We start from the raw sequence: 13,178 nt of genomic DNA on the forward strand, positions 1-13,178 counted from the left end.
CGAAAGAGGCTGACAAATTCATGGGCATCAGAGGAACGGGGGGCGGCTCGGACTCCGAAGAACCATCCCAATCTCAGCACAGCAATCCTTCCAACGGATCATGGTCGAAACCTGCCCGACGGCGCAGACCTCGAGGCCTTTCTAAGAAAAACTCCAATCCTGGTTGATCTTGAATTAAACTCCTACAACGGTGGAGGGTAAGAGAAACTTTATAACGGACCATATCAACTGCAGATAGGTGCATGGGATGGATCTACAAAGCCAAAAGAAGATGGGTGCCTCACGTTTAGACGAACTCCTTATCAAGGCACAGAGGGCGATACACTTGCAGTGCGGGTCTACCACATCAGTTCTGGTTTTCAGTTAGTTAGGCGGCCCAGTTAGCCAATATGAGCGCATCGATGCAACCAGTTTCCCAGTGGCAGCAGGGTGCTGCGGTTATTCCTACCTGTTCATGTCAGGGGGGGAAGGGTTTATCGAAAGACAAACAAATACACAGGGTCTGGGAGCTCCAGTGGCTCGACCCAGTGTTCAAGCTCACATCATGACATTCCAGTGACACCAACGAAGCAATACCGACGGATCGAAGTGGCCTCAGACGGGGACGATCGAGATCAGCAGGCGAGAGGGTGCCCAATTGTAGACAAAAAAGGAATAAGAGACCATGGCTGACACAAGTGAAATAACAATCCTATCATGGAATGTGCAAGGACTCCACCCGCCACGGAAGCGGAAATCCATTGAATACAGACTCAGGCAATTAGCCGGGCACATTGTTTTCCTCCAAGAAACCCATCTACTGCAAGAAGATGAACATAGAGTAAGATTCAACAGGTACAAAAAAGCATTCTTTGCCACTTCTGGTCGGAAGAAAAGAGGGGTAGCCATACTCGTGAGCGACAGGATCCCCCTAACAAAAATGACTACAAAAAGAGATCCAAATGGGCAGTTCCTCTTACTAAAGGGATTATTCGAGGAGCTTCCGATCACCATCGCCGCAATCTATGGTCTCAACTCTACTCAAGCTAACTTCATCACAAGTTTAATACCAACCATTCTGGCTTTTCAAGAAGGGCACCTAATCATGGGCGGGGACTTCAACTCAATGCCAAATCCCCATGTGGACAAGACTCTTCCGCCCACCAAATCGGACTTTGTACAAGTATCAGCATTAGCCAAGCTATTAAGGGAAACAGAAACTGTAGACGCCTGGAGGCTCTTTAATGGGACAGCAGGAGACTACACCCATTACTCCCAGGTGCACAAAGGCTTCTCGAGAGTTGACTTAATACTGATCTCAGGTGTTCTTTACCTATGCTTGGATGCACTGTCAATACAAACCTGCATGATTTTGGATCATGCCCCGTGACTGCAAAATTAGCTATCTTGGGTCAGAGGAGTCCTGTCCAAAGACACTGGAGATTGAACAACACTCTGCTACTGGATGAATGCATCCAAATGGAGGTTGAAAACACAATTATTAACTACTTCAAAGAAAACACCACTGAGACCTCTCCTAGCAATATCATCTGTGATGCTATGAACACAGGTGTTAGAGGCGCCCTGATTAGTGCAGGAGCCGAACAACGAAGTGTCTCGATCATTGTGGTAGCCAGACTGGAGGAGAGGGTGAACCAACTGGATGTCGAGCTAAAAAAGCGATACTCCAGAAAAGTTGAGAGAGAGCTAAGAAAGGCCAAAACTGCCCTGGAAATGCATTGTGCCGATCGTACCGCTAAATCCTTAGCCTTCACAAGACAGTTTTATTACTCAAAGGGGAATAAAGCAAACAAAATATTAGAGCAAAAACTGCGGAAAATCCGATGAAGGAACAACATCCTCACATTATCGTGGGCAGATGGAAAAATCCTCTACACCGATGCAGACAAAATCAACAAACTATTGAGATACCATTCAGACATTATGAAGGGATCACCAACAGTGTTAGACAACTTACCAAAGTATCTGCAGTCTTTGCCCAAACAGCACTCGACTCGGCTTGAGCACCTTGAACTGCCCATCTCGGCAGAGGAAATAACTGAAGCTATTAAATCTTTGAAATCCACGGCTCCTGGCCCTGATGGCTTATCCGCATTCTTTTATAAGAAATATTACAGGCATTTGGTTCCTCGGCTAGTGGCATTATTCAACTCTTTCCTGCTGTCTGGCTCTGTCACCGGGTCTATGGCAGAGTCATTAACGGTCCTGCTGCACAAGCCCGGGAAGGCTCCAGATCTGACCACTTCTTACCGCCCTATTACGCTCATGAACAATGATGGTAAGATTTTCACTAAAATACTAGCGGGCAGGTTGGGAGCGGTGTTGCCGGGCCTGATCGGCAGTGACCAGACAGGGTTTATACCAGGGAGAGGGACTCACAATAATATTCGGAGAACAATAGACATTATTGAACATGTTCACAGATCTGGGATGGGGTAGCAGTGATATCGCTAGATGCTCATAAAGCATTTGATTTGGTGGACTGGGGTACCTATGCGCAATTCTGGAGCATTTCGGATTTTGCCCAAATTTCATCACATGGGTAATGGCCAATTACCAAGCACCCACGACACAGCTGCGAGTCAACGGCTGGAGATCCGAAGCAATACAAATTTCAAGAGGCACTAGACAGGGGTGCCCACTCTCTCCTTTGATTTTTGCTTTGTCAGTGGAGCCCTTTGCAGCTAAAATCAGGCAGAACGCTATGATTAGGGGGATCAAGATAGGATGCCGGGAATATAAAATCGCACTCTATGCGGATGATGTATTAATAACAGCATCAAATTTGGCCTCCTCCCTTGAGTCCTTATGGAAGGAAATTAGTGAATTTGGGGCATTCTCAGGGTTCAAAATTAACCTAGACAAGTCATCGGCCCTGGCGATCAACATCTCCAAACAAGATAGAACCGCCCTCAGCCGATTAATGCCGATCCCATGGGTGAAAGACGCTATCGAATATCTGGGGGTGCGTATCACTAGAGACCCGGGCCAGCTATACGCTGCAAACTTTCCACAAGTTATTACAAATTTTAAGAAAGATCTAAAGGCCTGGTCCTCTCGAGAGGCTTCCTGGTTTGGGCGAATTAATGCCATAAAAATGAATATAATTTCCCAGGTGGCTATACTTCTGCACAGCATTACCGACCCGTATTCCGGGCCCAGTACTGCTAGATATGCAAAAGAAATTGCAGGGTTTTTTCTGGGGGGGGGTGGGAGACTCATATTGGTAAGCGAATAATGATGCGAGACAAAAAACAGGGTGGGCTAGGAGTGCCAGACATAGCTAGATATACCCCAACAGCACAACTATCACACGCGTTCTCCTGGGTGCAAGAAGAGGATGCGCCGAAATGGATGCAGATCGAGGAGAGCTGGTGTCCGGGTAATCCTGCGGACCTGCCGCATTTGCCAGAAATTAAAGCACAAGCGAATAAAGGCCCCTTAACTGCCACGAGCACAGTTGCCCAAAGTTGGAAGGGAGCAGCGTGGAAATGGGGTATACGGGGCACGTTGGGCCCCCTAGCCCCTATCTGGAACAACCCAGAATTCTCACCGGGCTATTGCACCAATAGCTTTCAGGCTTGGAGGGAGGATGGCCTGCTCAGGGTAGGTGACTTTATGGAAGAGGGTTCTCCCATCTCATTCAAAAGATGTAAAGAGAAGTTCAGGGTAGAAGAGCGGGAGAGATTCCATTATACCCAAATACGTCACTGGCTGTCTCATAGAGTAATGCGCCAGAGAGCTGACAGCTCTAGAGATCTCCCTCACAACCCCAACAAAAAGAGGTAAAATCTCGGCACTGTACCAATCCCACTAAAAAAGAAAGGTACATGATCGAGTGGGAGAAGGACCTGGGTCGGGAGATAGAAATAGAGGAATCGGCTAAAATCTGGGCCAGACTGCATAAAAGCTCACAATGTATTACTAACAGGGAGGGAGGCTATAAACTCTGTTATAGATACTACGTGACCCCAGTCCAGATTAATAGAACAAATCTGAATCTCTCTGATCGCTGCTGGCGAGGCTGCGCCAACCCTGGCTCCCTATTTCATATGGTATGGGCCTGCCCAAGAGCGGAGTCATATTGGAGGGAAGTGATCAAACACATCAAGGATATCACGGGACTTACCATACCCTGGGACCCAGGAATTATTCTCCTGGGAGAAACGGGGGGGGGGGGGGCGGGGCTTTACCAATCTCGGGACACATCCCGCGTTTATGTACGCACTTACTCCTTGCAGCAAAAATCGATATGGCCCGGTTGTGGAAAAATGAAGAAGGTCCCTCAGTAGCATTATGGTGGTCCAAGTGTTGGGACATCGCAGTGGCGGAAAAAGTGACTGCAATTCGAACCAATACCTTCAATAACACTATGAACATTTGGGGTCCTTTCATGGATTATGCAACTAGATTCCCGGTGCTGTCTAAAAGGCCACCAATAACAAGATGGCTACAAAGTAGCCCCCTATATTGACCATCCCATAGACCTTCATTCATATGTCCTCTGGCTACAACTACCTAGATGACCACCGAGATGGGACGCGGTAGCGGACAATGGAGCTCCTGCTGGTATTGTTTTGATCCCTCGCCATCCCTGTATCCGGTACCACTGAGATATCGCAATTAAGTGTCATTGTACTGTCATTGATGTCATGTTGATTAGTACAACTTAATAAAATATTGTTATGAAGAAAAAAAAAAACATATGGGACCTGACAGTTTGCTCTTTAAAGAAGGCTGTGCCGATTACGGCCTTTCATATAGTCGACTAGGGTCCACAGAAAGGCTGAGAAAAACGTCTTAAAACGAAGCACATGCAGCTTTTCTCCGGGGTCAAACTTGAAAGGAAATGGGTCTGCACAGTTACAACAGTGTCACAGTTGCCTTAAAAAGTTCATATGGTTTGCGGGTATTTCCCCAGCACACCCTCAATGTGTGACCATTTCTGGGAGTCTTCTTGCTTGACCTGGTTGCTGGTGGGATATGACCTTGAATAGACCCTGTATTTCCTGTAGCCATAATATTTTCTGTCACAAGCTGTAGGCAGTAGTCGACCTTCACCTCTATGGAGAGACAGAGGCAACTGCTTTTTCCTTTCACAGTTTCTACAGGCAGGCTTGAGTGGGCCTCATAACCTCCTTCTCCTAGGGTTCTGAACTCTCTCTTCACAGTCTCTTTACTGCTGCTCTGTTCCTGCGCCTCCTTGTCACCACACTGTTTGCTTGTTCCTCCTCGCATTATGGGCATGACACCCTCAAATCAGGGTCTTACTCATAATCTCTGCCTTGGCCTAAGCGTGCCCTCTTTGTCCTTCCTGGTCTTGCTAGCCTATTAATGGTCTTCACCCTCCTTTACTCACTAACTTCCTCATAATGGTTACAACCAACCCCATTCTCACCGAAACAAACCAACCCATCCTCTTCTCTCAACACCTCTTCCACATGATGTATGGTCCCCTCTCATCTCCATCCTCCACCTCTCTCCACTCTTCCCTCTTCCTCCAAATTCTTTCCCCCTGACCAAATTGCTCCAGACTCCTGCTTCCAGCTCTTACTCCAGACATCAACACTCACAGACTGAAAGTCTGGTCCAGCAATCCTTTCTCTCGATTTGGGCTTCCTGTGAGGGTCTGTACCTGTGGATGTGAATTAGTGTGTGATTTTGATTGGCTGAGCCTGATTGGTTCACATGTGTGTGTTTTGGAATATTCCGTCTGAGCCAAGCATTTAAAAGGCTGACCTGCCATTTTGGATTTCTCTTCCTTGCGCTAGACAGCCCGATGCTTCTCAGGGTCCCAATATGGTGTTTCGCATACAAGTAAGGGGAGGGACATTTGTGAATCTGGTGCTGTTTCTTTGCTTGTGCTGCTTGTGTTTGCATCACCAGGAAACGGGCGCTGCATGAGGAGACGTAATGTAGATACTGTGCAAGTTTCAGAGGAAATTCCAGTGAGCCACTGATGGCCATTCCTGCTTACTGAGAGAACAATGTAGGAAAATGTAAAGTGCCTCTCTTATCTCAGTATGTGTCTGTTATCCGTGACAAAGGGATGCCTATGGGACCTGGGCCATTCATTATTCAAGGTACCTTCTCAGATATGCATTTTCCCCAGTTATTTTCAAACAGAAGAAAGTTATTTTAGTGTGAGCACAATGCCAATGTATTTTTTTGGTACTTTGTTTAAATATATGTAAGAGACTACATTGGGTGCTCGGGGAGAAAACAAGCCTTGACACTAGGGTGACATTAAATAATTAAATACATAGAGGGTGCCTTGCAAGGTCACTCTCCCTGCACTCTCTTAAAGAACGGTGTCTAAGAATACATATTTTAAAACATGTTTTTATGCAAGTTAAACATAGAAACAATTATAACAAAACAAACAATTATAACAAAACAGTAAAATACAATAATAGTCAAATTAATCATACAGAAAATGAATATGAAAGTAATAATTATATAATAGATTGTATCAATATTAATGAATTCACACTGTAAGTAATTCTAAATATTCAAATTCGAGTACCTAGAATGAAGCCTCTATACATTTTGGATCATAGATTCTTCTTCAGGAGTGAACCTCAAATTGTTGGCTAAAAGAGTAATATTTTAAAATGTACAAAAGTAGAATGTTATCAGTAATTGTTTTCTTGTTTTATTTTCCAGTTGAAACATTTACAGCACTTTCATCCATTGCCGAATATTATTTTGGAATATAGACAGGTAAAGACATTTGTCTTCAAACATTTGTATGTATATATATATATATATATTGTACTTTTTCACACTTTCATATTTTAAGTTCAATAATAAGTAATACATATTCTAGCCTCTGCATGTTCAGATCTCAAGTACTCTTCAAACTTCCTTGTAATTTATGCAGAAGCTACACCTCAACACAGAGACGAAGTCTGCCCAGCACGAAATAGCTCCTCTCTACTGATGCAAACCCCATTACAAGGGAGCACAAAAGCAGAGTGCAAGCTTTTACCACCTCAGTGGTTCCTCAAAATGTGTTGATTACTTGCCTGAAATCCTCATCACTCTGAATCAAACCTACTCATTCTGTAATTACATTTATTGGGGGAGGCCACATCTGCCAGAATGCTGCTGTATGAATAACAGAGCAACCAAGTCTCAAACCACAGACCTTCCTCGGACGGGAGTGTTGGGTGTATATCATGGGATGAGGAAGCAGTATGTTACAGCCCAGTTCTGTAGCCTACTCGCCACTACCCTAGTACCTATAAGCATCATACTCTATGCCACTGAATGCCTCATCAAAAATCTCTGTAAATGCAACTACATAAATCTGAGCTCATTAAACCTCACCGAATACCTCTGCAATCGTGCATACCTCTTTGAATGACCGCTGCACTACATGTTAAGTTTTCACCATGCCCGCTCGTCTGGCAGACAGACACCAACCCTTAAACCTGTGCATCATCAGAAGCTAGTATCTCGCAAGGTTAGAGGAGCAGAAATGCAAAAAAGAAAGAACCATGAAACAAACATTCTCGTGGATGCCCGCAGTCTGTGAATCAGAATACCCATCACCATCATGCTCACTATCACACTCGTGCATTTTATTTTAAAAAATAACTTCTTCATACCCAGCAATATAAATTCCCCCCCAAACCCATATCACCCCAGACAATGAATGACCTTTTGCCTGTAGGAGCCAGACCTTTGTGAGGCCAGACTCTAAACTGGCACACAAAGAGAAAACCAGGAAACAAACCTCTTGCTACTCCACAGCCTACTGGACACCATTTCGGTTGCAATCCGGACTGCTCTAACCTCCTGCAGTTCAGGAAAGAAACTCGAGACCCTTCTCTTCAGGGAATATCTAGTGATCACTTACCACCTGCTTCTCCTAGGTATATACCACCCCTGTTGTATGGGCTACTACAACCTGTAACTCCGCCTTCCACCTACCTCTGTCAGCCTCAAATTAGGGGGGTGTTGGTAGCAACATCAGGCACCCCAACAGTAAATGGAAATGTGACAAATACAGCTTTGTAAGCAAGGCTGTGCACTTATGTCTTCCAACCATTCTATGGAGTGGGCAAACCCAGCGCGGAGCACCGAAAGAATAGACAGCGCCTGACATGGAACATGAATTTATGTCCAGGAGGAAGCCAATTTTCATGGACATTGAGACATGAACAGCTTGCATGCAGCTTGCCATCGACCGCACACCTTAACTCAGGTTTCAAATTCAACAATATATTCATACTTGAGGTACAATAAATCATAGCATCGCTGAAACCATCTATCTGTAAAGGTGACAGTTGCCCAGCTCAAATCATAAAAGATGCAGCCAGATATTTATCTCCTTTTATTACCAAACTTATAAACTCTTCATTCGCCAGCAACTCAGCCCAAGTAACCTGAAGCAATCTTGGGTTCTCCCATTACTCAAGAAACCAACAGTAGACCCGTCTATACCCACTAATTATAGACCGATCACCACAGTCCCTTTCTCACTGAAAATCTTAGATAGAGTTGCATACTTGCAAATTCAAGACTATCTAGAGACAAAACCAACTATTAGGAATCCGTCAATCTGGCTTCAGACCCCAACATGGAATGGAAACTGCCCTTGTTGACCTTAAAAGACAGATCGATGAACTAAAAGACAAAGGCAGAGTTGCCATCCTATTTCTCTTTGATTTATTGGTAGCCTTTGATCTGGTTGACCATAAAATCCTATGCAACCACCTGTCATCGGCAGCACACTTATCCAACTCTGCTGTCACGTGGATCCAATCCTTCCTCGCAAATAGAACCATGCTTGTTTTCTCACCCTCATCTGCGCCCGACCCGATCCCCTTCACCTGCGGTGTCTCACAAGGCTCCTGTGTATCGCCCACTTTGTACAATATCTTTACAATGCCCCTATTCGACAAACTGGACCGTCTGGTTGTCACCTACACCAACTATGCAGATGACACCCAGATACTCCTAACACTATCAGGCATCTACGACTCTGATGTCTGCCGAATTATCGAAGTCTACATTATCATTCAGGCATGGATGGCCACACATGGCCTCTGCCTGAATGATGATAAGACTGAGCTACACCTAGTCGGCTCACCCAACAACCTGCTGAAACTTAGTCCCAACTACAGTAGCATCCTCATTGATGGGAACAACATACCTATTGCCAAAGACGTAAAAACCCTTGGCTTCTACCTCGATGCCAATGCCAGTCTAACAAAACAAGTAAATATGACTGCCTCAGCCACTCCCTACACTGGCAAGCTGATCAGGGTTTGCAGACCCCTACTGTCCTCCAAAAGCTCCCTTATACTGGCCAGAGCACTTATACAGTCCAAACTAGACTACTGCAATGGCCTATACATAGGCACCAAAAAATCCATAATTAACAAATTGCAGGTTCTGCAAAAGTGCACTCAGAGCTGCATTAAACATACCTAGAAGAGAGCACATTTCTGCAACCAGAAAGTTGTGCAAATGGCTCTCCATACACGAAAAAATTGACTTAAAAACTATCTGCCTCACCTACAAAGCTTTGAACCACTAAGCCCCACCATATCTCATGGACAAATTTACTCTGAAATCGTCAGCCAGAGTTACTAGATCTACTAACACATCTTGCCTGGTGGTGCCCAGGTATATCCTAAAAAGAGCTGGTGGAAACAGTTTCCCGGTTCTAGCCTCGCAATTGTGGAACACACTTCCACAGGACATCAAAACTATTCCAACCTTTCAAATATTCAGAATTCACGTCATCACATGGTTACTGAATAAAAACTAACACTACTTACCTTACACTTGACATCACCCTATACTCCCATCCCCTTAACTGTATATATCATTCTCCTTGCTTCGTATTTCACAACTTTCTATCCCCCCCACCTACCTTTGCATTTCCCTTGCTATCTGAATGTATTATCTGTAATCTGGCTGTATAAACTGTATAAACAGCACAAACTGTATAAACTGCATCTTGTAATCATTACCTTCACATCAAGCGCCCAGATACCCCTGGGTCAGGCGCGCTATACAAATAAAATAAACAAACAAACATCGCTATTGCAGTTTTGGCACAAGAACTAATTCATCCATCGCATGGGACACCCTAAGGTTCTGCCAAACCTCCATGTAAGCATGCCTGGTTCCCAGATGGGGGATGGTGCCTTTGAACCCTCAGCCTGCAGAGACCTAATTACACATGCTAACTATGACTAATGGGTCCAAGGGCCTAACCAATTAGGGCCATTATTAGGACACCCAAATCCCATGCCTCAATATGAAAGGCTGTGGAAGGTGCCAGGGACGTGGTGGTTAGTCAAGAGATCCAGTTAGATATCAGAGAAGTAGGAGAGAACAGGCAGTGTCTAAGCCAAATACCCTAAGCCTTTCCTGAGTGGGTTCCTGCTTCCATCTTACCTACCCAGTCCTATTCTTCCTTTGAAAGCCTGGTCTTCAAGTTGGTCATCTTTCCCATCTCCACCCGGACCATTGCTACAATTTACCGGCCTCCAGGTGCCACCACCCTGTTCCTCTCTGAATGGGCTGACGTCTGCTCTTCCTTACTTTCATCCACCTCTAACCTCCTCCTCCTCCTGGGTGACTTCAACTTTCAACTGGAAATATGATATGTATGAGGATAAGTATGAGGGAATAGAGGACCCAGTATTATACATCAGCAAAAAGCTCTTCCCTAGAGAAAAAATTACATAACAATTGAACTAAAGGCTATAGCCATAAAATGGGCTGTGGCGTATTTGTAGTATTATCTTCCCGGTAGAAAGTTTAGGCTAGTTACCAACCACTCACCCCTTACGTTGATGAGTCTTCATAAAGACACGAACCCCAGGATTATAAACTGGTGTCTGTATCTCCAACTCTATTGTTTTCATTTGGAGCACTGGAAAGGTAGGGAGCAGGGCAATGTAGACTTTTTGACCCGTTTTCCACTTGGAGATGAGGAAATCAGCGGCATAAGGGGAAAGATATGTGACGAATCTGAGAATATCGTCCCTTCTCTCCTAGATGGGAAAAATTTCCCATGTGGCCAGGGCGGTGCGTCCACAATACAATAATTCCCCTGCGGGTGGGAGTTGGTACAGTAAAGAAGAGGTGAGGTGGTACCTACCATCATCACCTCCGTCTTACTGCCATTAAGTTTCAACCAATTGGATGTCATCCATTCCCCTACCTCCTGCAGACAACACCTAAAGGGACTGGCCGTATCGGCCTGATTTAAGTCAAGACGGACCAGGATTTGTGTGTCGTTGGCGTAGGAATAATAGCAGAAGCCATGGGACAAAATGAGAGACAAAAGATGCCTAATGTAAAGATTGGAACAAGATTGGGGAAAGAGCAGACCCCTGCGGAACCCCGCAGGAGAGAGGAATCGGGCTAGAATGAAAAGGCGGGGGGGGGGAGACCGATTGAGAGCGGTCGGCCAAAAAGGAAATGAACCAGTCGAGTAGCCTACCAGGCAGCCCGGCTGTAGACAGCCTGGAGATCAGGGTCAGATGGTCTACTGTGTAGGACGCGGCCGAAAGATCTAAAGAAAAACCGTGCCGACACAACCCTGATCCACCAAGCGGGCCAGGCTGTCCAGTACTGAATTAATACGAAAAAAGGTAGCAGGCGCCCCTCTCTCGAAAGAACAAGGCATGATAACCTGTTCAGTGGTTATTAACCACATTGAGAGTTCACAGCCATTGCTTTTTGCTCACTGTACCTTCACAGATGGGAAATATCCATTTGCATATCAGTCTTTGTCCCGCCCACAAGGGGAGTCCATCACCGAAATGCTATGGCAATTCCTCTCTGAACAAGAGTACCATCAGCAACCCCATACACGTGTTTCAGCCTTGTAGGGCATCATCACTGAGGTGAAGCTGAGCCTCTCTAAGCACAGTGAGCAGGGAGTCCACGTCTGGTTGCCCCCAGGTAACCTAGGGTGACCAACCCCAAGTTCCTTTCAAAAATACGAAAAAAGGTAGCAGGCGCCCCTCTCTCGAAAGAACAAGGCATGATAACCTGTTCAGTGGTTATTAACCACATTGAGAGTTCGCAGCCATTGCTTTTTGCTCACTGTACATTCACAGATGGGAAATATCCATTTGCATATCAGTCTTTGTCCCGCCCACAAGGGGAGTCCATCACCGAAATGCTATGGCAATTCCTCTCTGAACAAGAGTACCATCAGCAACCCCATACATGTGTTTCAGCCTTGTTGGGCATCATCAGTGAGGTGAAGCTGAGCCTCTCTAAGCACAGTGAGCAGGGGGTCCACGTCTGGTTGCCCCCAGGTAACCTAGGGTGACCAACCCCAAGTTCCTTTCAAAAATACGAAAAAAGGTAGCAGGCGCCCCTCTCTCGAAAGAACAAGGCATGATAACCTGTTCAGTGGTTATTAACCACATTGAGAGTTCGCAGCCATTGCTTTTTTCTCACTGTACCTTCACAGACGGGAAATATCCATTCGCATATCAGTCTTTGTCCCGCCCACAAGGGGAGTCCATCACCAAAATGCTATGGCAATTCCTCTCTGAACAAGAGTACCAGCAGCAACCCCATACACGTGTTTCAGCCTTGTTGGGCATCATCAGTGAGGTGAAGCTGAGCCTCTCTAAGCACATGAGCAGGGTGTCCACGTCTGGTTGCCCCCAGGTAACCTAGGGTGACCAACCCCAAGTTCCTTTCAAAAATACGAAAAAAGGTAGCAGGCGCCCCTCTCTCGAAAGAACAAGGCATGATAACCTGTTCAGTGGTTATTAACCATATTGAGAGTTCGCAGCCATTGCTTTTTGCTCACTGTACCTTCACAGATGGGAAATATCCATTTGCATATCAGTCTTTGTCCCGCCCACAGGGGGAGTCCATCACCGAAATGCTATGGCATTTCCTCTCTGAACAAGAGTACCATCAGCAACCCCATACACGTGTTTCAGCCTTGTTGGGCATCATCACTGAGGTGAAGCTGAGCCTCTCTAAGCACAGTGAGCAGGGAGTCCACGTCTGGTTGCCCCCAGGTAACCTAGGGTGACCAACCCCAAGTTCCTTTCAAAAATACGAAAAAAGGTAGCAGGCGCCCCTCTCTCGAAAGAACAAGGCATGATAACCTGTTCAGTGGTTATTAACCACATTGAGAGTTCGCAGCCATTGCTTTTTGCTCACTGTACCTTCAC

The 13,178-nt window shown here is 45.6% G+C and overlaps 1 protein-coding gene across 1 annotated transcript in view; it reads left to right on the forward strand.

Annotated features, from left to right (window-relative positions):
• Nucleotides 1-13,178, forward strand: part of POLN (DNA polymerase nu) — a 1,535,958-nt gene that overhangs the window by 683,762 nt on the left and 839,018 nt on the right. Inside the window, exon 10 of the mRNA XM_069630227.1 lies at nt 6,667-6,723. Within this exon, the coding sequence (XP_069486328.1) occupies nt 6,667-6,723 (57 nt within the window). The remainder of the gene's footprint in view (nt 1-6,666; nt 6,724-13,178) is intronic.

The sequence above is a fragment of the Ambystoma mexicanum genome, chromosome 6q, assembly GCF_040938575.1.
Source record: "Ambystoma mexicanum isolate Mex_15411 chromosome 6q, UKY_AmexF1_1, whole genome shotgun sequence".
Taxonomy (NCBI): domain Eukaryota; kingdom Metazoa; phylum Chordata; class Amphibia; order Caudata; family Ambystomatidae; genus Ambystoma; species Ambystoma mexicanum.